This window comes from Ascidia mentula, chromosome 6, assembly GCF_947561715.1.
Source record: "Ascidia mentula chromosome 6, kaAscMent1.1, whole genome shotgun sequence".
Lineage (NCBI taxonomy): Eukaryota > Metazoa > Chordata > Ascidiacea > Phlebobranchia > Ascidiidae > Ascidia > Ascidia mentula.
This window is the reverse complement of record NC_138571.1, coordinates 20341795-20368176: the sequence shown is the minus strand read 5'-3', so window position 1 is coordinate 20368176 and position 26382 is coordinate 20341795. Positions and strand designations below refer to the sequence as shown.

The window sequence follows — 26382 nt, the reverse complement described above, 5'->3', positions numbered from 1 at the left end:
AATGGTTTTTGTATTCCATACAAATACAAGTGAAAATGTTCACATCCCCAGACAATTGCTAAAGCTTCACGTTCTGTTTGTGAATATCTTTGTTCAACGGGTGTGAGCACTTTGCTTGCATAAGCCACAATATAGAGATTATTATCTTCATCTCTTTGAGTAAGGACAGCACCTAACCCAACTGGACTTGCATCGACTATCAACTCAGTTTCTTTTTGTTAATCAAAATAGCGTATGACTGACTTGTTTGTCAAACTGTCTTTCAGTTGTTGCAATGCTTCATCATGTTTGGAGTTCCACTTCCAAGTACAGTTCTTGTGTGTTAATTCTCTCAATGGTTGAGTGATTGTAGCATAATCTTTAATTAATCTGGAACAGTAGTTAGCTAATCCCAGTAAGCTTCTTACTTCTTGTACTGATTTGGGAGTTTCAGCATTTTTAATTGCTTCAATCTTTTTCTCTTGAGCATAGATTCCAGTTTTGCTCATAACAAATCCAAAAAATTCAAGTTTAGACCTGTTGAACTCACATTTTTTCTTGTTTAATGTAAGATTTTTCAGTCTCAAAATATTGAGTACAGCAGTGAGACTTTTATCATGTTCAGCTTTAGTTTTTCCAAATACAATGATGTCATCACTTACATTCAATGCACCTGGTATGCCTTCTATCAGTTGTTGTATGATCTTCTGGAATAATTCAGCAGCAGAACAAACTCCAAAGTTTAGGCGTTTCTATCTGTAAAGACCATCATGTGTAGAGAAAGTTGTGATGTATCTACTGTTTTCATCCAACTCAATTTGAGGATATCCTTTGTTTAGATTCAACTTGGAGAATACTATTGCTCCATTCAAACTGTGGATAATATCATCAAGTGTAGGACAGATGTGTCTTTCTCTGTGTATAGCTTTGTTAGCTTGTCGCATATCCACACAAATGCGAACTTCTTCTGGACTGTTTGGTTTTGGTGGAGTTACTATTGGAGAGACCCAAGGAGTAGGACCTGAAACTTTTTCAATGATTTCATTCTTCTCCAAATACTCTAGTTCTTTCTTCACTTTATCTCTGATATGGAACGGTACTCTTCTGTGTGGCTGTGCTATTGGTTGTACTGATTTATCAATGTGCAACTTTGCTTTGTATCCTTTGAGTTTGCCAATTCCTTCAAATCGGTCAGCGTATGATTCAAGGATATTTTCTTCAGCAGCCTTTACCATGGTGTTTGCAATTTCAAGCAAATGTAGCTTTTTTGATGTGCCATAACTCAACAAACAACCATGTTCACCTTTCACCACATACAACTTTGTATGGATTTTGAAACTTGCTGTTTTAACTTCAGCATGGATCTTCCCTAAGATTGGTAATGTTTTTTTCGCTCCATATACATGTATCTCTGTTTTAGTTTTCTCTAGTGTGCAATCTTTCAACTTTTTCAGATTTTTCACATCAATTATGTTTACAGATGCACCGGAGTCTATTACGAAAGGAATTTCTTGTTCATTCACTTTCAAGATCATGTGTGGTGTTTTATAGTTGACGCTCTTTACTTGACACATGGATACACATCGTGATGCTTCATCACTTTCATCTGAACTATAGATGTTTTCTGTATTTCTAACTTGTCTCTTGTTTTTGTTCATAAGACAACATTGAGGAAAATGATTGAACTTTCCGCAATTATCACACTTGTTTCCAAATGCTGGACAAGACTTGCGTCCGCGTGCATGAGGATAGTTTCCTGCACAGAAGTAACATTTTCTGTGTTTTGATTCTACATGCTTGTTTGAAGCTGTTTTGTTTTCTTCTGGAAATCTTTTCTGCTTGACTCTGGAGACCATTTCTTCATTTGCTGGCTCCGACTTGATTCGATTTGCTATGGCTGATGCATGTGATTCTGACGATTGCATAGCGTATGCCATATCAAGCAGTTCTGTGAGATTGATACCTCTTCTTTCAAAGGCTCTAATTCTCAACCTGTTTGCACTTGCAAATAATCTGATATTTGATCTCTTGGTCACGATCATGGAATTCACATTCAGCAGATAGGTTGCGAAGTCGTGAATAAAATTGATTCATGCTTTCATCCTCCAACTGTTTTGACTCACGAAACTTAAATACTTCATAGTCAGTATGTTTCTTCGGAATGAAATACTTATTAAGAGCTTCAAGAGCTTTGTCATAATCGTCAGCATCACCAGTGTCTGGTAAAGTTTCAAAAATGTCAAATACTTCTGCTCCTGCATAAACTTTCAAAAGAGATCTTTTCTTTTTGTTGTCTGTGACATCTTCGGACACAAAGAAATGTTCTAGACGTTTAACCCACTTCACCCAACGTGAACCTGTTGTTGACGGATCAGTTATGTCAAATATGGGTAGTCTATCAGACTTTGATGCAGCCATCTTGTTTTTGTTCGGCTTTTACGTCTGTATGTCTCTTTAACTTTCGAGTATAGTCGAGGTTATAGTTGTTTAAACTCGTTATCCTCGTCGCCAGTTATAGTGTTCCTCTGTCTAGTTCTGTGCTAAAGACTAGACATGACACCAGATGATAAGCAATGTGGAGCCAATAATATGAATTTGTGTATAAGCTGCTGACAGATGGCCACTGTTTCGACCTAAAAGGTCTCATCAGTGCAGCTGGTGTGACTATCAGACGACTTTGCTGACCAAACGGCCACCAGATGTATGTTTGATACTTCGTTATTGCTCGTTCGAATAGAATACCAATAGAATCCCTAGCATGTGGTTATCCGGTCACATGACGTATTGTTTACATAGAGATCATGTTACACTCAATAGTTTGTAAACACTACACTGATCTTACTTGCATCATTTTCACGAAGTAGTGTTGTCCCATTGTTTGTCCAAATATACTTGAAGACTTGTCTTTTTATGTGCTGCAAGCAAGTGTTGAATAATTTTCGGTTTTGTCTTGTCAAACTTTCTGTCATGAAAATATTTTGCAGGTTGGAAGTTGTTTCTTTGGAGTCGGGGAAATGCAGATTTGATTTGTTGAAAAATATTTAATTCCTGATTTTCCTTGAGATAAACTTTCAGTTATCGGTGGGGATTATTTTGATGAGCTGCTTGTTGTTCTCACAGGTATTCTGTGTGAGATGCCAGATCAGTTTTTTTAATCAATACTCCCATGTGTTTGGCAATTGCAATTTGGTCGGTGCATTCTTCTTTAGTTTGTGTTACTCAAAATATTTGTTTGCAAAAAAAAAAACAGAAAACAACAACAGTTGAACTGAAAGAAAAAGTATTAAAATTGCGAACATACATATTTAAATGCATTCTCTCCTGCTATGTTGTCCAAGGATATTTACTTCACTTTTGCTTCTTCAACATCTGTTTGCAATTTTAATACTTTTTCTTTCAGTTCAACTGTTGTTGTTTTCTGTTTCTTTTACAAACAAATATTTTTAGCCAAAATTTTCCTATTCCAACCTTATTGAAATAGACCTGGGGACACTGTGGATGGTTTTGTCTTGTAGGGGTCTCATAAGTGCAGTTGGTGACTGTGACTCAGGGCTAGCTCGCAGACTAGCCAGGAACAGATATTTTTCAACGTAAGTCAGTTGGGTACCCATAACTGGGCATCAAACAATATAGACAAACCACTGTGGAGCACATTATGCCCAAACAACTGCTTGGTATTCAACAGTATTATCAGTATCAAATCATATGGTTCGTTATGGCTCATATGCATTTTTCTTTACAATCAATTTTGCTTTAAACAAATTTGAACACAGTTTTTACTTCATGTATGGAGTTTAGGTCGGCATAAACTCAACGTGATAATCATAGGCGCCTAGTTTTCATTTTTCCAGGGGGGGCGGCTATATTATGACGTCATAATTTGTTACTATGACGTCATCAAGTATCAAAAAACTGTGTTTGAATTTCAATGTATGAGGCGTATTAACCAAAAGGGCGGCGTTAACGATAAACACACGAGATCGGTCTACGACACAACCAATAATTACCAGTTGGTATATCATACTGCGAGACTGATGTTGCAACAACCGATGTCAGTTACGTAAGCAAACTAGGTCATCATATTTTGTGTGCGTCGTGTAAGACACTTATTGTTTTTCGGTCTTTTGATCTTCGAACGTTACGAATGCGACGAGTTACATGGTGCGGACAGACGCGCGTAATAGCCACTCGTTTTCTTTTTTGAAAAACCTGGGGGGGCGCCGCCCCCCCTGCCCCCCCGGACTAGGCGCCTATGGTGATAATAAACAGTTCAAATTAAAAACCTGCATTTTGCGGCTGTTCAGCAATTCATGATATCACGTTTATAAACACCGCTGGTTCTCATGTTTAGAAATGTTCACGACAGGTTTTTGTGATGAAACCTGTATGAGACAAACAATAAAAGTTAAACAGAAATTATATAAAAAAAAAAAAATGTTACATTATAAGATTAATGTAGCAGTTAAAATCTGGAGCTAAACAAGAATTTAACTCGACCACAAAAAGTGGAAAAACTCACTAAAGTCCGACGAAATGGTGGCAATACAGATGTCCATGTGAGTATTGTGGATGTCAACTGATTGAACTTAGTTTACATGAAAACATTTTGTTGCCACTTTTACAAACAACCTCATCCACATCAATTGCAAAAAGTTCAGGGTTCTCCAATTCTATTTTGTTCCAATTTGATGAAAGTTTTGAAAATAATTTGGATTCTTCTGTGAATTGGTCGAGATACCAAGCAACACTCATGTGATAGGATGGGTTTGTGTAGTAAGGCTTGCAATGAAAATCCATGAATGCTTTATCCACGATCTGAACGACTTTATTCAGTTGTTGAATTGCAGGTTGCGCTGAAATCTGGAATTGTTTGCAAACAATAACAAACAATCTGATACCAAATCAAGACAAGAAATGCTGTCAAAAAAGTTTCACCCTTACCTTAAACCCACAAAATGATCTTGTTTTTTCATCGTTCACATAAATATTCAAATCATCAGATGATAATGTGATTGAAAATCTTCGAAACCGTTTTAAATTTTGTCTGGGACTCCACTAAAGGGTCTATGCAGTGGTGAGGTATGACATTAGTCCTTGAAATACTCACATGGAAATCATCCACAAGATGCCATGTCGATTCTATCAATTAATTCACAAACATTTAAAACTGTACACAATAATTTAAGCAGATAATTTAATACCTTTTTCTCTGCTTTCGAGTGTTTTTTCAACGTTGAATTTAAATTCATCCAAACTTTTTTTAGGGTAAGGTATGTAAACATACGTTGCCCAATTCCCGCGCTCATGGGGGAACGACCGGATTCGACCTCGGTGTTCCTGGGGTTTCAACGACTTGGTGTCTCCAAACCATGAAGAAATAGCTTGCGGCAAAGGCAAATTTACTTTGGTGCCAGCTTGATCTACTTGCGTAAATTGCTCGTCGTTATCGCTAAAATCAGAATCACTGCCGTAAGCGTCGCAAAGCGAAGCCAAGGCCGCCATTTTGACCAGAAATCAGTTTAAAACCGGCACCTTTAATCAAATATGAGGGAAAGCACCCGAAAAAACCATTGAAGTGTGCAAACGTCAACATCGGTATGAAATGCAACAGGGGGCAAACTCTGTTTCCCCTTACAATTACTAAACAGCTAAACTGTACTGACTGCAGTGGAAACATCACTGTTCGTTGGCGAGTTACTTTAATGGCGCGTTTGTAATGCTGGAAAGTGACCACGTGGTGTCGCTGTGCGTACATTTTCATCCCAGTGTTACGAACGGGAGACACTTAAACCACCTCACGGATGGGCGAAACGGGATTTCTCTGTTTCATGCGTGGCTACTCAACATTAGTTTTCACGAAGACTTTGCAATATTATAACTCTAATATTAAGTTTGTTTACGCAAAAACGTTGTTACACACTAAAGGCCCGTTTACACTACAGACGATTCCGTGTTTGTTTTATTGCGCGCGCGTGCTGAGTTGTGCTGGCATGGAATGTGCCGGTCTGAGCTGGGATGTGCTCGCTTTTGCTCGACGAGCATAAATTCGGACACAGTTGGGCACATTTCGGCACACATTAATGCGAGAGTGCAAGGCGACTGCTTAACCCTTTAAGCGAGGTGCTTTTTTTGATTAATTATCAATTCCGTTGTGATTGGCCTAGAGACATAAGGTTTTCAGCAACAGACAACTTGAAGCGTGAAGTTTATTGAAAAAAAAAAAAAATACATTCGCATTGAAATTTTTTGACTAATTAGTCTTTCATTTGATGATGATTATCATTATGAACAAACCAGCACAGCAGGTGGTCTGATTGCATGTCCAATTAAATGGCCAACTACCCGTTGGGAGTAACGCGAAACGTTCTACAGACGAATTGTGCGCGAGGGTCTCAGCTTTCGATCGGCGGTTTCCGTTTCTCTCCATGACGTCACAATGGCGAGATGTGCGCATGCAAATTTTGACTGTGGTGGTATTGCTGTATTTTTTGCGTACAAAACAACAAAATAGCAGGAAGAAATGTACATAACATGAAATAAACATTATGAGGGTGCAGTATAAAAAAAATAAAGAAAAAAATTATAATAAATAAGCAAAAAAAAATTTTTTTTTTGCCGAAGCATAAAAAACACCAATTTACAAAAAAATAGAACACCTTCATTACTTATAGTTACAGGTTTTTATTCTGGTTCCATAACACTGGTTTTGCTTTCCGGACAATAGACAATTGAGTAATTCTTTCCTCAGCATAACAATCGCCAATGGTTTTCGGAAGGGTATATCCAAAACATATCCACAAAAAGTTCAAAGATGATGATTTGGTCATGTCACAGTCACCTCTGTAACATCCCTGATGCATAATTTGCTATCAAAGCATCATATATTGAACCATATTCATGCAATTTGTTCAAGAATCAAAGGGTTGTGGGTGTCGTTGAAGGCGTGACTCAGTAAATACGATCGCTTCAATTTCATACAGCTGATTTTTTCCTTGTCTTTTTTTTAGAGTGTCTCTGTCATGTTGTGGCTAAGGCTTATACACTGGTAGTTGGCTTGTATATTCAATTATTCATATTCTTTTCTTTGCATAACAATCGCCAATTGTTCTCGGAAGGGTATATCCAAAACAGAACCACAAAAAGTTCAATGATGATGATTTGGTCATGTCACAGTCACCTCTGTAACATCCCTGATGTATAATTTGCTATTAAAGCATCATATATGGAACCATATTCATGCAATTTGTTCAAGTATCCAACAGTTGTGGGTGTGGCTGTGGGCGTCACCCAGTAATTAGGGTAGCTTAAATTTCATACAACTGATTTTTTTCCTTGTTTTTTTTCTACATTGTCTCTGTTATGTTGTGGAAAAGGTTTATATGCACTGGTAGAAGGCTTGTCTATTCAATTATCAATATACATTGATGTTATGCCTTCTTTTTCATCAACTTGCTGACATACACTACCAGTTGAACACAAAAAGAAACAAACAAAAAAAATCTTTTAGAAGTGCTGTCAAATTCATCTGCTATCAGTTAGCAAACGCCTGATCTGTGTTATAAAGTTTACAAGCCCTTTTACAAGCAATAACTAACAGTATAAGTAGGTTATACCAAAATAACTCCCTAAAATTTCAGTTTACTAGACAGTACCGTCGCTCAAAAATATCAAATGCAGCGACCGCAGCGACCCAGCTTTTTCGCTTCATTGCGTCTTGGTGTTCACACTGATTCAGTCAACAGTCGAATTATTTTAAAATTCGCACAATTTCGGGAGTTATGGAAATTTTAAATAGGGTACCTATGGCTTGGAAGCTATTTTAGTAGGGGTGGTTACATTTTTGGATATAAACTACTCCAAAACATGGAGTTATTGAACTGGAAAAGCGATGATTGTGTAGAGTATGAATTTGTATATGATTTTTGTGTTTTAATTTTTAGTCTAGCGTTTGTAGATAAAAAGTTATAGCTTCCTGAACTTAAACAATGAAAAATCTTCAATTGTTGATTATAGGGCGTGGCGCTTAAAGGGTTAAAAGGAGAGGACATATATTATTTTAGTTGTGGTTGTGTGATGTGACCGCGTTTGACATGTGAGCGATTGTTTTGAGCGTGTGAAATGGTGCCGTAACTGCATTACAAAGCGGTGTGTAGAACGGCGTCCAAGCGGGATGCTGCTGTGAAAAACCTTTGGTTCAATTATACCATCTTTTTTTTCATAATCTGTGCTGTTTGGTTCAACATACTGTAGTGTTACCTTGCGTCGCAAAAAATTACGTAAAAGCAGTACATGCCTTAACTATGTAAAACAGTACATGCTTTTTGTTAAAGAATACGTACAGCCAATAGCAACAACTTCAATTTGTACTTATAATAACGCTGGCGGGGCCGAGAAATGCAAGGCAAGATTGACATCCTTAAAAAATTATGAACGTAACTTGTCACTTTCACTTGTCGGTTTCGTGTTCATTACAGGGAAATCCCCGTAGTCGTGCTCGATTATTCCAGTAGTGTAAACACCGTGTGTCCCAGACTGTGCTGTACCGTGCCATACTGTGTTCGTGTGTAAACGGGCCTTAAGAGCATATTGTTTTTTGGTAGATTTGGCAAAAGACCGAGAATTTTGATACTTTAGGACGTGTGTAGCATTGCCGAAGCACGTCGTGCACGAAACAAACATTTCGTTGATGGAATATGTTTTGCTTGCTTTTTAACATACCTCTATACAATGCCTTGATAACTATTTTAGTTCAGAAGGAATGATATTTCCAACAAACATGTCTGAAAAGCTATTTCAACCATATCACGACGAACCGGGGAAATCCCGTTTCGCCCGTCCGTGAGGTGGCAACGTTGTGTTGATTCACAATTATTGACAGACATTGTAAATACTTTCACCAGTTTTGATAAAGGCTTGAAATCGTAAATAACAGGAAAGTAATTATTCCAAACCGACTTTATTCCACAAATCCTTACATTTTCCATGTTAGTAGCGAAAACTTCACCATTTTGCATGTTTGTTATCATCATGGTATTTGTAGGGCGTTACTTAAAACGTCTATACTAACACTGCCATATATCTGACTCCTGATAAATGGGCTGCTATCAAACACAAAGTCAATCGATCAGTTTAATATATAATAAACAAGCGCACGAGGATTAACAATAACACGTTACAAACCACGCGCACAAAAAGTCTCTGTCCTATATGTCCTTTGTCCTCTGTACCTTCGTATCTTTTTTACGCAAAAGACATGTGGCCTATATAGAAAATACCAGGTTATTTAAGTTCGGATTACCACGTGACTCATTTAAAAAGGCGGCTTGTTGCTGGAAGTGTCAACGAACGAATAGCACGTTCGCCGTAAATGAGGTAAACTTGGTTTGCAGCGTGATTATTATCCGACGTTAATGAAAAAAACGGTTGATGCCAGAAAAACACAACGTAATAATTGCAATTATGACGTCGACACTACTTATTATTACATTTTGTGTGTTTCGGATGCCACTTCTTCCATAGAATTATGTCAACGTGTCAATTAGATATTGACAACATATTCCGTTTTATCATTCCTTGTATATCATGTCGTTGTTGTAATATCGCATGCAACCGTTTCCATGCTTTATGTTGATAATCCATGTAAATATAAACATTGATCCATCAGATTTGAAAGTTGATTTCTGATTCGAGGATGTCAGTAAATTTGATTCAGTTCAGTTTGGCTTTCTCTGATAAACCCCAAAAATGCAGTCACGCCAATTCACCGCAAATATTTACAGAAATGCGCGGATATCCCTGTGCCATTTCACCAACTTATGGGAAAGGTTTTATGTGAGGGTAAATTGTGTAACAAGGTTTCTTGTCAACACCCAGGTCCTTATTGAAACCCAAATGATGACGTTACGGCCGTGGGCGTTCGAGTGGCGTCTGTCACGTGTTTTATTTGTGTTGTTGTTTTTGTCTGTTCAGTTACCTGCCTACCTCTGCGCACACCTTGCTGCAACTCATTCTTACTTGTCACTGATGATGAACACAGTGGTGTTTGAAACGTTTGCTTCGGCATGAGTAGCATACTAGCTTTGGCTTTCCTTTACAAATCATTTTCTTGTCGCCTCCCAAGGTTAGACCTTATACACTCTTGTGTAATAAACAAACTTAACACAGCAGTTTGTGGAGGACACAGACGCGTCTGATGCGTCTGCCGGTTGCATTCCATGGAAGAATGTAGATGGCATGGAGAGAGTGAAGTTTTGTAGAATTGTTCACAGGAATTTTGATAAAAATTGAATTACAGAAGTAGACCTTGATTTGACTTGTCGAGTTAGGACCGCCTCTTGTCTACGCAATCGGGTCAAAAAAAGTATTTTGCCCCCAGGTCGGAGATTATTTTAGTGAAAAAGTCTTCAAAAGTGTCGATTGGTTTGTGAAAAAGTAAATCACAAAAACCTCATGCAATTTGCAATTCAATGTTGTCCCCAAGCCTTTTTCTGTGCAATGGTAAAAACCATTTTTGTCGAGAAAGTTGCTTTGGTTGCCCCCTGGGAGTTGTTACTGCTATCCTATAGGGCATAATATCCTCCTGAAGGCTCCTCAGATCTTGCTGTGTTTTGTCCAATGCAGCTGTAATTATTGTTTTTTTTTCTTTGAATATTTAGTACTAGTGTGCCTTCATAGGTCATAAGCCGCAGGAAATGTTTTTGAAAAGGGTTTCCACCTTCGCGACCCATCAGCAAGTCTGCCAAGAAAGTCTCGGTCTGACATCATGTTGGTTCGTATCGTCATCACTGTTTATTTCTTGCATCTAACTAAGTTCTAAGACCAAATGCATGGACTCTGAGACGAAACTGCGATCTCTGTGATCCATGAGACCACATGTTAGGATCTAGGAGACCAAATGTTGTAACCCAAGAAACCACATTGCGATCTGAGTTGGACCGAATGTTAGGATCTGTTTATTTGTGGAAAGTGTCGCAAATATATAGGAACATATCAAAGACGAGGCGGAAACAAAGAGATAATTGCTGCGATTACGCGACAAAGCAGACTAAGAAGAAGTAGCGAAAGATGAATGACGTAACGCAAGTGAGATAACCAGCGATGGCGTCAGAAAGACGGGGTATAAATGTAAAAGAGTAGAAAACAGTTTTGAAAGTTTAAACAAAATATTAAAATGTTTCAAAGCATGACAAGCCGAATTTACATTCTTTGGCAAAAACGCAAGTTACTCAGTATGTGTATTAATGCTGAAAAGCCTCAAAACTTTAAACAAGAAATCCAAAGCTAATATGCTGCTATACATTATGTGCAAACGTTTCCATCATCAGTGCAACTTGAAAAAGAGTTGCAACCAAGAAAGCGCTGAGGTAGGCAGGCAACTGAACGGGCGAAACATAACAAAACTGCAGGGACTCATGTTTGCAGAAAGAAAACACTCCCGACTCCAATGACTATCAAAAGAATATTTGCCACGAACTACCTTTACAACCTTTCAATTAGAACAATAATACATACCTCAGACCACTACACGTAGGCGCTCAATGCAGCCTTCTCCCCACTTGTCAAAGTCTACCCTCTGTCATAGTCTGCGCTTAGCTTATTCTCTTTTCGCTCCCCTCTTAGCTTATGGTCGTGGCGATATTTATATCGTGGTCGAAATGAGGAAAAAATATTAATATGGACAGGATTATTAAAACGTCGATTTGATTATTGAACCCAAAGCTGATTTCCATATGTCAGAGATTTACCCATATGTGTGGGAGAAGCGAAGCGATTACCTCGAAATACCATATGCATGTATACGCGGCGGAAATACAGTTTGTCACAATTAACAAAGAATAATATAAAGTTTTGCTGCAGGAGTCCCCCGGTTCGAAAATGTTTGCCGGGTGGTTGTAAGGTGTTGTACGTGCGTCATGGATTAGCGTGCTGAGGTTGAATCATTCCGAACATCTTCATCAATCGTAGCATTTAAGCGTACACTTATGGAGATCGTTGAAAGGTTGTCGTAATCTGTACAGATACTCGAACAAACAATTTAAATTTCCTTGGCCCAAGTTTCTACATAGGTTTGGCGCGTTAATATGACTTGTCTGGTATACTTCAATTTTTACGTGACAAACAGCTTCGGTTTTGTTGCAATGAAGCAAGTGACATTTAATTTAAGCGCAAAACAACAAGGACAAAAACCTGAGAATAATATACAAATAATAATAGCTTCGCGTATTGTCATGTGTCAAAAGTTCGAATCAACAGTGAAAAAATATCAAACATGTCTTTAGTAATTTCCAGGAATGGCATTTGATACAGTCCACTAATCACATTAAATCAAATCATGTTTATTTTGCAATAAAAGCAACTACGCGTAAGAACAATATACAAAGAAATTAAATGGCATGGGCACCGATAAAACCATAAAGGTTATGAGCAATGCATGACTTCAGGCTCAGTTAACAAGTGTATGGCGTCTGGTCACTTGCGAAGTTGAGGCGTCAGTTGCGCCGTGTGACTAGCAGTCATGTGCTGCTCTTCGGACTCGTTGTCCGGTATAGTGAAAGAGATTTGTGCATTGAGTGAATGCGTCGCGACCAGCGCGATAGCCCTGTGATTGCTCACTGAAAACACCATTCTGTATAAATGTAATTATCCTGTTGTTTTCCTATTGACAAGTTGATCAATTTATACAAAAGTTTACGTTTTGGAATTAAACATGACAACAGCAAATCTAAAATCATTGTTATACCGTATCCTACATCACAGACAACAAATAGGGTTATCCGCTGATCTTCTGGCATAAACGTGTGGTATTTTACGACATTTCGTCTGCCATGCGGCGAGACTTCATCAACAGGAATTTCAGGATTATCCACGTCCGATTTTAAGTCAATTTCGAGTACTTAGTCCCGCAAGAAGCCGTTAGTCCCGCAATAAAAAAATTTTTAGTTATATCCGCACGACATTATATGAGGTTGGCATAACATGACGTAACCATTAAAATGCTGGTTAGGCATTACCTAACAATGATCCACATTTACTTGCGTTATGTCAGAGATTTTCCCCATATGTGTGGGTGAAGCAAAGCGATTACCTCGAAATAACATATGGGCATGTACGCGACCTAATTACGATACACAAAGAATAACAAAGAATAATATAAAGTTTGATGCAACACTTCAGAACTTAATTTGGGGGATTTCATACTGATACGGATCCCATAGTGTTTAATACAGATTAAATACAGAGTGCATATAATACAACTAACACTAAAAATTGGGATGGTGCCCTCAAAACCATTGGAGCGTGCAATAAATTGACTTTGTAGATTCAAATAATTGTGGAATTTCAGATAAAATAAATATATAGATCACTCCATTCAATCTCTTAACGATTATATTTTGGCTGAAATTAAAGTAACAATTATTTCCTATATCTAAAGTTAAAAATTGTGGTTATTCCCCTGCGTGGAGTTTTTCAGCGATAAAAGGAGTTGAAGAAAGAAAAGTTTAAAATTTTCCCCGATTCCACGTTCGTATAATGAATAACCTTAAAGTGTTTCTCAACACCGTTGATCGAACTCTTGATGTAAGGACGACTTTGGAAAGATATCGCGCTGAAAAATATGGTAAGTGTCTAGAGCAGAAAACTCTTAATATGGTAAGTTGTCTAGAGCAGAAAACTCTTTGCTACGGAACTCCGATATAAATTTGTGAATATATTTTTCTCCGGCATATTTATAAGTTTTTTGCATATGCAGAACGGCAGATCTTATTAGCAGCAACTCGACAGACTGTAAGTTTGCAAAACAATAATTGACAAAATTGAGCAACAACTGCAAAGCTCCCAAATCACTGTAGCAATTTTACACAACATAAGTTTAATTTCCTGCCATATCTTCACAGACCTCCTATGCAGACCCCAGTTTGGAACCTCGGTCTAGAGTGCATCTTTTTAATATTCTTCTTTATTATTACTTTACACAATATTTTGGTAAAAACTCTTTGGTCTTTGTTTCAACCGAATTTGAAATGTTTAAACTGTGTTAAATAAACATGAAAAAATGAACGTGTGTTACGTTTCAGAAAGCTTGCTACAGCCATGGGTAACAGAAAGACATAACAGCAAGCAAAGTCAACTAACCACAAAAGAAGAACCAACAGTTGAAAAAAATGTAAAGCTTCAAAAAGAAATTGTAAGTGCCGACAGCATGCTTCAAAAAGCTAAATTAATTCGAGAAACTGGTGGAGAATCATCAAAACGTTCCTCTTCTGCCCCAACCCAGTCAACAAAACAAGAATGCAGATTATGCACGAAAGGAAACAGCCCCATGCATAAGGTGTTTATGGTGAAAACAAACAAACAAAGCATTGGCCATGCGCCCGACTCATATATCAAGATGAAAACCTGATCGGGATTCGTGCCCAGGACATCCTGGGTTCAAATCCCGGTGTGGTAAAAAAAAGAAAGTAACTAGATTCTTAACGTCATACCTCAAAGGAGGGCAAATTCACACAGTAGGGGACAATTTACATTACATCAAATCTCCAAGTAACTGATAGAGACGGACTTAACACTGAATGTATTAAATTTGAGGCCATTTTATCCCAAAACCATCAAATGTGGTTGTTAGCCGTAATATTGTGTTCATCATTCTGGAAGCAATGGTAAGTGATCATCATTACAGGCAAAACTACTTCGAATCTGATGAACGTCATACTCTGAAAAAACAAAATATCTGTAAGATGCGCCTTCCTGTGCTCCAGCTAGCTTCACCAAAGCAGATACAACAATAACCAATCCATTGATATATATATATATATGTGTGTGTGACCAAATCAACCAGTGGGAAAGAGTGTTTGGCAACTTGTTACCTCTGTGCACATCTTTTAGGTGGGGCGAAAAGTAAAATTTAGATTATGGCGACCACAGTGTTCGCCTGTGCATCGAAGCGCGTCATTGCCTTTCTCGTGTTGCGGTTGCCGCCTCATGAACGAGTGTTTTGCTTGTCTCAAGTTTGACTGCGCAACTTAATAAAGCATCAACCAATTTGAAACCAAATCGATTGAATCTGTATCTTCCCCTGCCTAAATATACAGTTGATTGGTTGATTAACCGGTGCAAGAAGTGCTTTGTGTATGACCCGTTAGTCTTGAAATGGGCGTTGAGCTGTACGGTTGTTTTTAGTGTCGGGCGTTTACTGGAATTTTAAAGTTTGGGCTTCGCAGCCAAGGCATTGCAGCCGAGCTGGATCAACCACTTTTCCAGACAAGTCGGAGCGAGATCTTAAAAATCAAGCTCCGGGTGAGGTTTGAACTCACGACCCTGGGCTAACCAGGCCCAACGCTCTACCAACTGAGCTACAGGAGCTCAGTGGCTTCACGAGGTATATTGTGGCCAAGGTACACTGATGCGCAAGCGCACAACTTGTCATGCGACCTTCACATACGTAGAGGATCTCCACCACCGTAATCAGACAACGCAGAAGTAATATCACGCTTTCACTGCCCCCCAAGTGAGAAGATCCTGCCTTGCTATGCGAAAGCATGTATTACTACTGGAATTGTATGTACGTTTTATTGTCGTTTTTAACATTAGTCCGTTTAATAAAGTCAGGCGCCCATTTAGTAAAACCAGTGCAACTCCATTTGCCCCAAAACAACAACCACATTCCTTCACGCCTCACTACAAACTTGTATTGACTTTACGCTCAGCGCCTACGAAGAATTTCCCCACTTTTTGCAGTTTTGTGTCGTGACGTCAATTGTGTTGCCAACGTTCTATAGGATGTTGAGCGATTGTAGTCATTATATTAATATTAGACAAAGCATTAAAAGGTTTAATTTTTGGTATCTGAATAGTTGCGCATGCAAGAGTTTGTTTGAAAGCAGAGGATTAGGAAAAGAAGCAACGCATAAGTTCTTTAATATTAGCGATCCGTCATCCGCCTGGTTTTGTTAAAGTGAGAAAAGAAATTCACCTGAAAACCAGGAGCAAGATACGAAAATATTTGTGTGTGATATTTTATTTGAAAATGTACATGCAAAACTTGTATATTCAAGCGACTTTTTCCACCGTCTTTCATCCAATTCAGAAGTTAGGTTTTCAACATATTTGATTCGTCTCAATTCAGTGTCAACCATTGGTATTTAGACAGAAGTACCTCAGGTGTGATTGGGTCCTTTGGAAATTCAAAGGTCTCCGGCAACTTGAAGAAGGTTTTAAGCAAGTCACAGTTGCGTCGTGATTACTGCTTGGAGTTTGCTCGGGTCTGTGTGGTTAGAAACGCAACGTTATCCAGTTCAGATCAAGCTTGTATTGCAGCTGACCATGGTTTAATGTCACTTGTGCTTGGACAAGTTATAACTGATAGAGTTGAAGGTGAAGTTTAAACCAAGTAGAGATGCCAGATGTAATTTGCGATGGATAACTCGCCTGCAAAACTCGTTTACAAGAATATGTGTTTCCTTTGTTATCAGAAAACAACTTTAATCATAAACAAATATTCTCAACACTTTCTGTGCGGCTGACTTGTATCTACATCAAATCATCTTTAGCGCATTATGCTAATTGACGAACAAGTACTTCAAAATTGTTTTTTTTAATGAGGTTGGACATTGGTTTACGTCGAGACCAAGCGGTCCACGTAATGTGTGCGTGATCGGCGCGTGTCTAGGTCGACGCATTGCGATCTCTGAAGAATCATGTGACTTGTGGCAGGTGCCTTTTTACAACGGGTGACGTAAGAAGTCAAGGGCAAGTGACTTTTGTGTCGCAACTATTGATAAATCAGTTTGTCCTAACAAAGTTTTGTGGTGTATTTGGCAACGATGTACATAACAACAGCATTCTTTTCATTGCGTTCGTTTACTGATGTTGTTGAGACCTCAGTAGACGGGACAATGCAGTTATGCGCAATTAACAATCAACGAACTCACGCACTGAGCACTTCCTTGCATAATTGCTGGCCGCACTGAAAGTTATACATTAAGTAACGTAACATTGGTCAACAGTTTAAGGTTGGATTATGCGAAACTTTTATTTAAACTCCACATTTAAACATTTGCATTATTTTCATGTTTGTTTCATCTACGCAGCATAAACGTGTATTGATATTCGCCAGCAGGTCTCAGTGAATCTTCCATATTTTCAGTGTAGTTGTTAATTAGGTAATTTTGGTGCAAATTTAACGTTGACGTTTACTTTGTTAATTTCCATGTGATGACTGAGCAACTATTTACAGATTTTCAAAGTCTAGCTTGTTTGACAATGTTGAAATTGATTTTGTTTGGAGTTTTGTTGGTCGGCCATCTTGTCATAACTCACCAACAACAACAAGTATGCAGAGTTGTTTGTGACGGACAAGAACAAGGATCAGAGATAGAACATTCTGGCTTGAAAGGTGGCAGAGGAGAGACAGGAAGACCAGGAAAGATGGGACCACGTGGACCTCAAGGTCACCGAGGTGAAAAGGGAGACCAAGGACCTGTGGCTGGCAAAGAAGATTTGATGAGACTTGTTACAGGTATAAGATTCTTCTCTAAACAATTCTCGACAAAATATATAGTTGGATAGGGAAACTTTAACAAACCAAGCAGTACAGATAGATATTTGATACAAACACAGCAGTACAACAAATCCCCTACACGGTGAACTGTCATAAAATCATATTTTCGAGAATTCATCGAAGATTTTATTCACAGAGTTGTCGAACAGAGTGGATCAACTGCAGAGTGAGCAGAACCGCACATCGAACAGTTAAGTTTATGCACTTAACATTTAATATCCACTCACACATCGAACATTATATTCACAGAGTTGTCGAACAGAGTGGATCAACTGCAGAGTGAGCAGAACCGCACATCTAACAGTTAAGTTCATGCACTAAACATTCAATGTCCACTCACACATCGAACATTATATTCACAGAGTTGTCGAACAGAGTGGATCAACTGCAGAGTGAGCAGAACCACACATCTAACAGTTAAGTTCATGCACTTAACATTCAATGTCCACTCACACATCGAACATTTTATTCACAGAGTTGTCGAACAGAGTGGATCAACTGCAGAGTGAGCAGAACCGCACATCTAACAGTTAAGTTCATGCACTTAACATTCAATGTCCACTCACACATCGAACATTATATTCACAGAGTTGTCGAACAGAGTGGATCAACTGCAGAGTGAGCAGAACCGCACATCTAACAGTTAAGTTCATGCACTTAACATTCAATGTCCACTCACACATCGAACATTATATTCACAGAGTTGTCGAACAGAGTGGATCAACTGCAGAGTGAGCAGAACCGCACATCGAACAGTTAAGTTTATGCACTTAACATTTAATATCCACTCACACATCGAACATTATTTTCACAGAGTTGTCGAACAGAGTGGATCAACTGCAGAGTGAGCAGAACCGCACATCTAACAGTTAAGTTCATGCACTTAACATCCAATGTCCACTCACACATCGAACATTATATTCACAGAGTTGTCGAACAGAGTGGATCAACTGCAGAGTGAGCAGAACCGCACATCTAACAGTTAAGTTCATGCACTTAACATTCAATGTCCACTCACACATCGAACATTTTATTCACAGAGTTGTCGAACAGAGTGGATCAACTGCAGAGTGAGCAGAACCGCACATCTAACAGTTAAGTTCATGCACTTAACATTCAATGTCCACTCACACATCTAACATTTTATTCACAGCTTTAGCGAACAGAGTGGATCAACTGCAGAGTGAGCAGAACCACGCATCTAACAGTTAAGTTCATGCACTTAACATTCAATGTCCACTCACACATCTAACATTTTATTCACAGCTTTGGCGAACAGAGTGGATCAACTGCAGAGTGAGCAGAACCGCACATCTAACAGTTAAGTTCATGCACTTAACATCCAATGTCAACTCACACACCGAACATTTTATTCACAGAGTTGTCGAACAGAGTGGATCAACTGCAGAGTAAACAGAACCACAAATCTAACAGTTAAGTTCATGCACTTAACATTCAATGTCCACTCACACATCGAACATTATATTCACAGAGTTGTCGAACAGAGTGGATCAACTGCAAGGTCAACTGAGTAACACTTCCAACAGTTGAGTTTTACTTTATTTAAATATAAATCTTACATATGTGTCAAATTCTGAAAACCTTTGCCCGTAAGTCACGTCATGACTCGCTTCTGCCCTTAGCGGTGTAGATTGCTGAGACATCTACACCACTAGGAGCAGAAGCGAGTCATGACGTGAGTTACGGGCAAAGGTATTGGCAAACCCAACATATACGTCATCACGTGCGAATCAGAGAGGGTTCCATCTGGCACCGGTATATTCTGGTCATAATCAAGGTCGTGCAAATATTGTGGGCTTTTCACCGCCTACTTGCTTGTGAATGAGTTTAACTCAATACTTCTGCCAATCTGATGAGTTTTAACCGTCTGCAGATCTCCAGATTCTCATATATACTGTTTTGCCGGTTTCCTGTAAAGCTTCAGATATTAAAGGTCGCCAACATCTCGTATCGGGAGAAGAAGTTTACTGTGAAGATGGATGGCAGGTATTCATACTGTGGTAAATATCACTAACACAGGGGTGGGCAATCCCTGGCACCAGCGCTAAGTTGGTTAAGCGAGGTGATTATGCACGCCAAGTAATTTCCGATTTCACACTACAATACTTAACCATACGCCCGGGATTGTGTTGTTTATAAAGGTCAGGAAATTACACACGAAAGTGAAAAGTCATATATTGACATGGAGGTCATCTAACTTTTTTAGACCAATTTACCGAAAATCAGTGTCAAGTGTTTTACTTGATAAATACCAGGTGTTCCAGCGTCGTTATGATGGATCTGTGAGTTTCGATAGAGATTGGGTGGATTACAAGAACGGGTTTGGGGATCTATCAACAGAATTTTGGATGGGTTTGTATTCCAATAAAGCAATCCTTAACTAAGTACAAATGTTGCAAAACTTTGCGTAATAGTTTGTTTTAGTTTAAAATGTACCGCTGGCATAAAATATACGTGCTGTATTTTACGACGTTTCGTCTGCCATTCAGCGAGACTTCATCAGGTATTGATGTCGCAATTTCAAAGTAAACTGCACTAAAACATGCAGGGGCACAAAAAAGGACACGTTAACACCGCTTGTCAGATCACGTGGCAGAGGCAAAACACGAAACACTGCGGGAGGCGCAACAGTTACAACAAATTGTTATAAACTGCCGGAAAGTAAACACATTGTTCTTTGTCGTTGACGCATCCACTGTTTTTGTGAATGTGGATCGACTCAAGAATGCTAAAATAATCGCTCCTTTTGTTGGGCAATAGTCCACACCATGTGAAAAACTCACGCGAGTTTGCAGTCGAGGTACGGAGCTTACGAGTGGAGCAACATGACAGCATGGTATCCTTTGATGTGGTGTCATTGTTCACCAATGTACCGGTATCCCTAGCAATCACCACTGTTATGGCACGCTTAAAATATACTGGCAATAACCCGTAAGGATGAAACGCCCACTAGCGGAACAGTTGTTATTCCCTTCGTCCCTGGCCTTACCGAAACATTGCGAAGATTGATGTCGGATTAGGCATTAAAATCTATACTAAGCCCCATACAACGATAGGCAATCTAATATCATGACCTATTGCTACGGAAGCTTCCGAGCCAAAGGGAATGGTCTGTTTAATACCATGCAAATATTGTGATGGTATATACATCGGCGAAACTAGAAGGGCCTTTAAGACGCGACTGAAAGAGCATCGCCGTGATGTCGCATCGAACGATGCCAGCAAGACTGCGTTGGCCAAGCATGCGGTGACACTGCGACACGAAGTTGCCTTCGATAAAGCCCTTTCCAAGTTCTGGAAAAGGAGTTGGACCACACCAAGCGGCACTTTCTTGAATCGCTTTACATTCACAAAAACAGTGGATGCGTCAACGACAAAGAACAATGCGTTTACTTTCGGGCAGTTTATAACAATTTATTGTAACTGTTGCGCCTTCCGCAGTGTTTCGTGTTTTGGCTCTGCCACGTGATCTGACAAGCGGTGTCAAGGTGTCCTTTTTTGTGCCCCTGAATGTTTTAGTGTAGTTTACTTTGAAATTGCGGCATCAATACCTGATGAAGTCTCGCTGAATGACAGACGAAACGTCGTAAAATACAGCACGTATATTTGATGCCAGAAGAGCAGTACATTTTAAATTGCAATATGCCCGTGGCAGCAACAGGAGTTCCAGGTTTGTTTTGCTGAACACATTGTTATAACTTGTACACACCCAGTTTATATACAGGGGAACTAAACAACACGTTTCAAGCAAGCTACGTAACAATCCTAGAGTCAATATAACAGTATCAGTTAAACCAATTTAAATTCCAGTGTTTTCAGCAATATTATTACAACCAACAAATTTTATCAGGTTTGGAGAAACTGCATCAAATCACCAGTGCGTCCACTAGATGTCGCCTTCGTGTTGACCTTCAGGATTTTTCCGGAGGTCAAGGTTTTGCCGAGTATAGGTAAGAATATGACGTATTTAACGTTTTCAATTTAATGCCATTGTTCCAACGATAATTTACCTGATGCTGCCAGGTCGTCATAACTAACAATATCTTAAAAGTCATTAGGGGAATACCCCCCTTACTACTTCAGATTCACAAAATTTGGGATTTAAGTTTGAAGCAACACAGAATATTCTTGCTGTGTTTCAATGCATTTACTCGGTTCGGAATAATTATGAAACAAAAAGTTTAGATACCGCACACACATAGGGATGGTAATCAACTCGTAACGACCCCACATCACCGCTCTTGAGGTTTACGAGATCGCTTGGTCGCGGATTGCCGGGACTGAGCTCAGTGGGGCTCGGATTGGGTCGAACGTCACCTTTTTGCGCTTAGAGAATGTGGCTGCAGAAAATTTTCTTTCCCTTGATTCCAAATCTTCTGAAGCGTATAGGCATATGGAAGTCAGTTCAAGCGAAATTAACCACGACCAAACCGTTTGACAATTGATGACAGCAATTCAGTGAATAATTGTGCTGTGTCCCGCATCGATATATGGGATCAAATGGTTATTATATTCTCCATCTAACACCCATGCATAATCCAGTGTTTGAAATTTCGATTTTCTGCCCAACATGCTCGGCTCCCAATGTTTTGAATGAGGCAACAAAAATCCCGTAATCGCGACGTGTAAGACGCTGACACAACTTGATTGTCAGTGTATAAGTTGTATAGTGTAAACACTCTGTGTTCTCTTTGCCCACCCCTGGGTTAGCTGCTGGTCGTTGCGTGGTTGATTGGATATTGTTGGGTCTCTATGCAAGAAAATGGGTGCATTGGCCTGCAGAGTTAATTCCTTAGGCCAGTGGTTCTTACCCGTGGGAAATTTAAAGGTTGTAGGTGGATAATTAGTCGGCACCGAAATACACAAAAGTAGTCGGAAAAGAAATATAATGATCTGTATTCACTGTGTGTTGAACACTTATTGGTAATTGGTAATGCCATGCGGTAGAAAATGTTAAGAAAGTTTAAAAGATATAGCGCAAAATAAAAAAGGTTAAGAACCACTGCCTTACAACCCAAAAATTTCCCACGGGTAAGAACCACTGCCTTAGGCGACAGTGTTGCAGGAAAGTCTGTTGCCCAGATAAGTTTATGCGGTCGTTGTTGCCCAACTTCTTGTGGTAAAATCTTGAGTGCCAAATACTGACCTTTGCCAAAACGTTGCATCTTGACTGGAAAGTTAGATTTATCAGCTTTGTTCTTCAGCTACAATAAAACCTCTTTGTAATCGCCTTAAATAAACGTTTAACCGAGGCACACGTACCCTGCCAGTGACGTAGGATCAGAAATATTAAGAAACTCTGTCGCAAACAACATAGTTAAATGTGGGTTACAGAATAGTCTCGGCAAAAACTCATCTAACTTTTGCTTCTCCTGTAAGATATTCCAAATACATCTTGCAATGTCAGCATCGTATGCTTGATTGACATCTTATTTGAATGGAACAAGTTTCAGGTTGCTTAAAAATGGACCTCAAGTCGTTTGTGAACTTAAAGTTGAAAAATAACTGGGTTTCCTTCTCAAAACTTCTGATCCCACCTTGTGTTTATTGCTTAGTTGACAAATAATTATCCCACACAACACAACACAATGTATGACACATGTCGTTTATTACGTCATAAAGGGTTTTATGTTTAACAATCATTTCCATGAGCAACAAACCAATGTAAGCGGATTGATTTAAAACAACAAATTATCCGTTGTTATTTAAATTACTTTGCATTAAATTAAACATTATGACATTGTTGTTTTCAGTACTTTCAGCATTGGCGATGAAGGAAGTTCTTACACAATTACTATATCCGGATATTCGGGGGATATATCAGATTCCATGTTTGGGCACCACAATCTAAACGGGATGAGATTTTCAACTCTCAACAGAGACAATGATGCGTGAGTAATAATGATACAACGTGTCTGATTATATTTCTGTTTTACTAACGAAGTAAATCGAGTTGTTTTAATAAAGATGAAATGCATTTCCTCAAATAGTTGATTTTCGTTGACAAAGTTAACCGCCTACCCTAAATCAACAATTGCAAAAATCAATTGCTCTGAAACAGGGGGTTGCGTCAAAGTTTTAGTTAAACACAAAATTTAACTGAGTTTAAATAAGTTGTAACACAGAGTTGTTGACAACCGACTTAATTATAATTGCAGGTATGGAGGTAATTGTGCTGCGATTTATGGTGGAGCTTGGTGGCATCGTGGTTGTTCATATTCCCACCTCAATGGTCCGTGGTCGAGAACTTCTACTGATGTCAACACTATGAGTTGGTACTATTGGAAAAACTCAATGGGCGGAATAATGAGTTCTAAGATGAAAGTGAAATGCGAATAATTGTTGGGGAGGTTTAAAGTGACGAAAATTAACATTGCGTCGTTGGTTACCATGGCAACGTTGTGTTGATTTACAATTATTGACAGACATTGTAAATACTTTCACCTGTTTTGATAAAGGCTTGAAATCGTAAATAACACGAAAGCAATTATAGCGAACCGAATTTATTCCACAAATCCTTACAGTTTTTGTGTTAGTAGCGAAAACTTTGCCATTTTGCATGTTTGTTATTATCATGGTATTTGTTGGGCGTTACTTAAAACGTCTACACAAATAATAACACTGACGTATATCTGACTCCTGATAAAAAGGCTGCTATCAAACCCAAAGTCAATCGATCAGTTTAATATATAATAAACAAGCGCACGAGGATTAACAATAACACGTTACAAACCACGCGTACAAAAAGTCTCTGTCCTATATGTCCTTTGTCCTCTGTCCCTTCGTATCTTTTTTACGCAAAAGACATGTGGCCTGTGTAGAAAATGCACACCGGGTTATTTGAGTTCGGATTACCACGTGACTCATTTGAAAAGGCGGCTTGTTGCTGGAAGTGTCAACGAACGAATAGCACGTTCGCCGTAAATGAGTTAAACTTGGTTTACAGCGTGATTATTATCCGACGTTATTGAAAAAACGGTTGATGCCAGAAAAACACAACGTAATAATTGCAATTATGACGTCGACACTACTTATTATTACATTTTGTGCGTTTCGGATGCCACTTCTTCCATAGAATTATGACAACGTGTCAATTAGATATTGACAACATATTCCGTTTTATCATTCCTTGTATATCATGTCGTTGTTGTAATATCGCATGCAACCGTTTCCATGCTTTATGTTGATAATCCATGTAAATATAAACATTGATCCATCAGATTTGACAGTTGATTTCTGATTCGAGGATGTCAGTAAATTTGATTCAGTTCAGTTTGGCTTTCTCTGATAAACCCGAAAAATGCATTCACGCCAATTCACCGCAAATATTTGCAGAAATGCGCGGATATCGCGGCGCCATTTCACCGACTTATGGGAAAGGTTTTATGTGAGGGTAAATTGTGTAACAAGGTTTCTTGTCAACACCCAGGTCCTCATTGCAGCCCAAATGATGACGTCACGGCCGTGGGCCTTCGAGTGGCGTCTGTCACGTGTTTCATTTGTGTTGTTGTTTTTGTCTGTTCAGTTACCTGCCTACCTCTGCGCACACCTTGCTGCAACTCATGCTTACTTGTCACTGATGATGAACACAGTGGTGTTTGAAACATTTGCTTCGGCATGAGTAGCATAGTAGCTTTGGCTTTCCTTTACAAATCATTTTCTTGTCACCTCCCAAGGTTAGACCTTATACACTCTTGTGTAATAAACAAACTTAACACAGCAGTTTGTGGAGGACACAGACGCGTCTGATGCGTCTGCCGGTTGCATTCCATGGCAGAATGTAGATGGCATGGAGAGAGTGAAGTTTTGTAGAATTGATTCCTGAACTCGAAATAAATTACTCGATAAATAGAATTTCCAGCCACCAAACACCAAGGGTCATGATGTCAGTTTCAGGCCATGTTAAAAACCAGAATTTTCCGACAAGATCTCAAAATATGAATTTCTTTTCGATCCCAATTCAGGGTTTGTTTCTTTTTCAAAACCGAGCGACAGTGAAACAATAGCAGTAATTGGAACGTAACAATAAGCAATTGTGACATCACAGGCCTCAACTGGCTTGCCGCAGACATACAAGGAACTGTGTTTATAAAACAACCAAATCGAACATGCAATAAATTCATGCAAATGTACAATAAATAATATTAGACAGATAACAATGTTATCATATTAGACAGAAGATAGGCAGTCTAAGGATAAAAGGGTTGACAAAAATAGGTACGAAAGCGGTTGGAATATTTCATGTTACGTGGTGACGTCGTCGTATTGATGACGTTATTTAGATGTTAAAATTAAGCGGAAACACATATTTTGGGTGTGGTTCATAATTGCGGCGAAAAATTGTGAAATAATATTGAAATTACAAAAGTTGAACAGCCATGAGTGGGACTGACAACTTTATCGCTGGTAGTGATTTCTAGGTTATGGAATTTGGTTTCCCGAAAACAAAATAGACAGAAAAGATCACAAGTGCTTCAGGACAAGAAAGAACATGACTAGCGAAAAAAACATGTGAAAGTAGCAAAACAAATAAAAATTGTCACTGCAAGGTTTAAACACTGGAGCGGAGTATTGAGAGTGGGTGTAAGCGTGTATGCCGAAACTATAAGATACATGATCCTGTAAATAAACCTTATTGGGACGTGAAAGACTTGGAACAACTCGCGAGCTTGTTCGGGTCCAACGACACCCTGGTTAATTCTGTGGATCCTCCCAACCGACGAAAGTTTTTGCTGAGTAACGTCACAAAAACATGCATCGGCGAAGGTAATATTGTGTGGTAATGTGGAAGCCATTGATATAGATCGCTGTGGTTCATATGGTGA

The 26382-nt window shown here is 38.9% G+C and overlaps 3 protein-coding genes across 3 annotated transcripts in view; all 3 read left to right on the top strand.

Moving 5' to 3' along the window:
- LOC145907457 (ficolin-2-like) overlaps positions 1 to 24667 on the top strand; it is a 162231-nt gene extending 137564 nt beyond the window's left edge. The window contains exons 3-10 of the mRNA XM_082994861.1: positions 18803 to 18856; positions 18916 to 18969; positions 19029 to 19082; positions 19431 to 19543; positions 19813 to 19909; positions 21408 to 21507; positions 23311 to 23448; positions 23716 to 24667. Of these exons, the coding sequence (XP_082850987.1) occupies positions 18803 to 18856; positions 18916 to 18969; positions 19029 to 19082; positions 19431 to 19543; positions 19813 to 19909; positions 21408 to 21507; positions 23311 to 23448; positions 23716 to 23896 (791 nt within the window). The 3' untranslated portion in view covers positions 23897 to 24667. The remainder of the gene's footprint in view (positions 1 to 18802; positions 18857 to 18915; positions 18970 to 19028; positions 19083 to 19430; positions 19544 to 19812; positions 19910 to 21407; positions 21508 to 23310; positions 23449 to 23715) is intronic.
- The window catches only part of LOC145907419 (uncharacterized), a 292577-nt gene that overhangs the window by 165418 nt on the left and 100777 nt on the right, over positions 1 to 26382 (top strand). The gene's annotated exons all lie outside the window — the stretch shown is intronic.
- On the top strand, positions 17239 to 17898 carry LOC145906377 (uncharacterized). The gene is made up of 3 exons (XM_082993791.1): positions 17239 to 17494; positions 17673 to 17726; positions 17786 to 17898. Exons 1-3 carry the CDS (start codon positions 17239 to 17241, stop codon positions 17842 to 17844), a joined length of 369 nt encoding a protein of 122 aa, XP_082849917.1. The 3' UTR covers positions 17845 to 17898.

Coding starts and splice junctions, on each gene's coding strand:
- LOC145906377 (XM_082993791.1), top strand. CDS start 17,239: ATGTTGAAATTGATTTTGTTTGGAGTTTTGTTGGTCGGCCATCTTGTC. Junction 17,495..17,672: donor TTTGATGAGACTTGTTACAG/GTATAAGATTCT, acceptor TTTTATTCACAG/AGTTGTCGAACAGAGTGGAT. Junction 17,727..17,785: donor GCAGAACCGCACATCGAACA/GTTAAGTTTATG, acceptor TTATATTCACAG/AGTTGTCGAACAGAGTGGAT.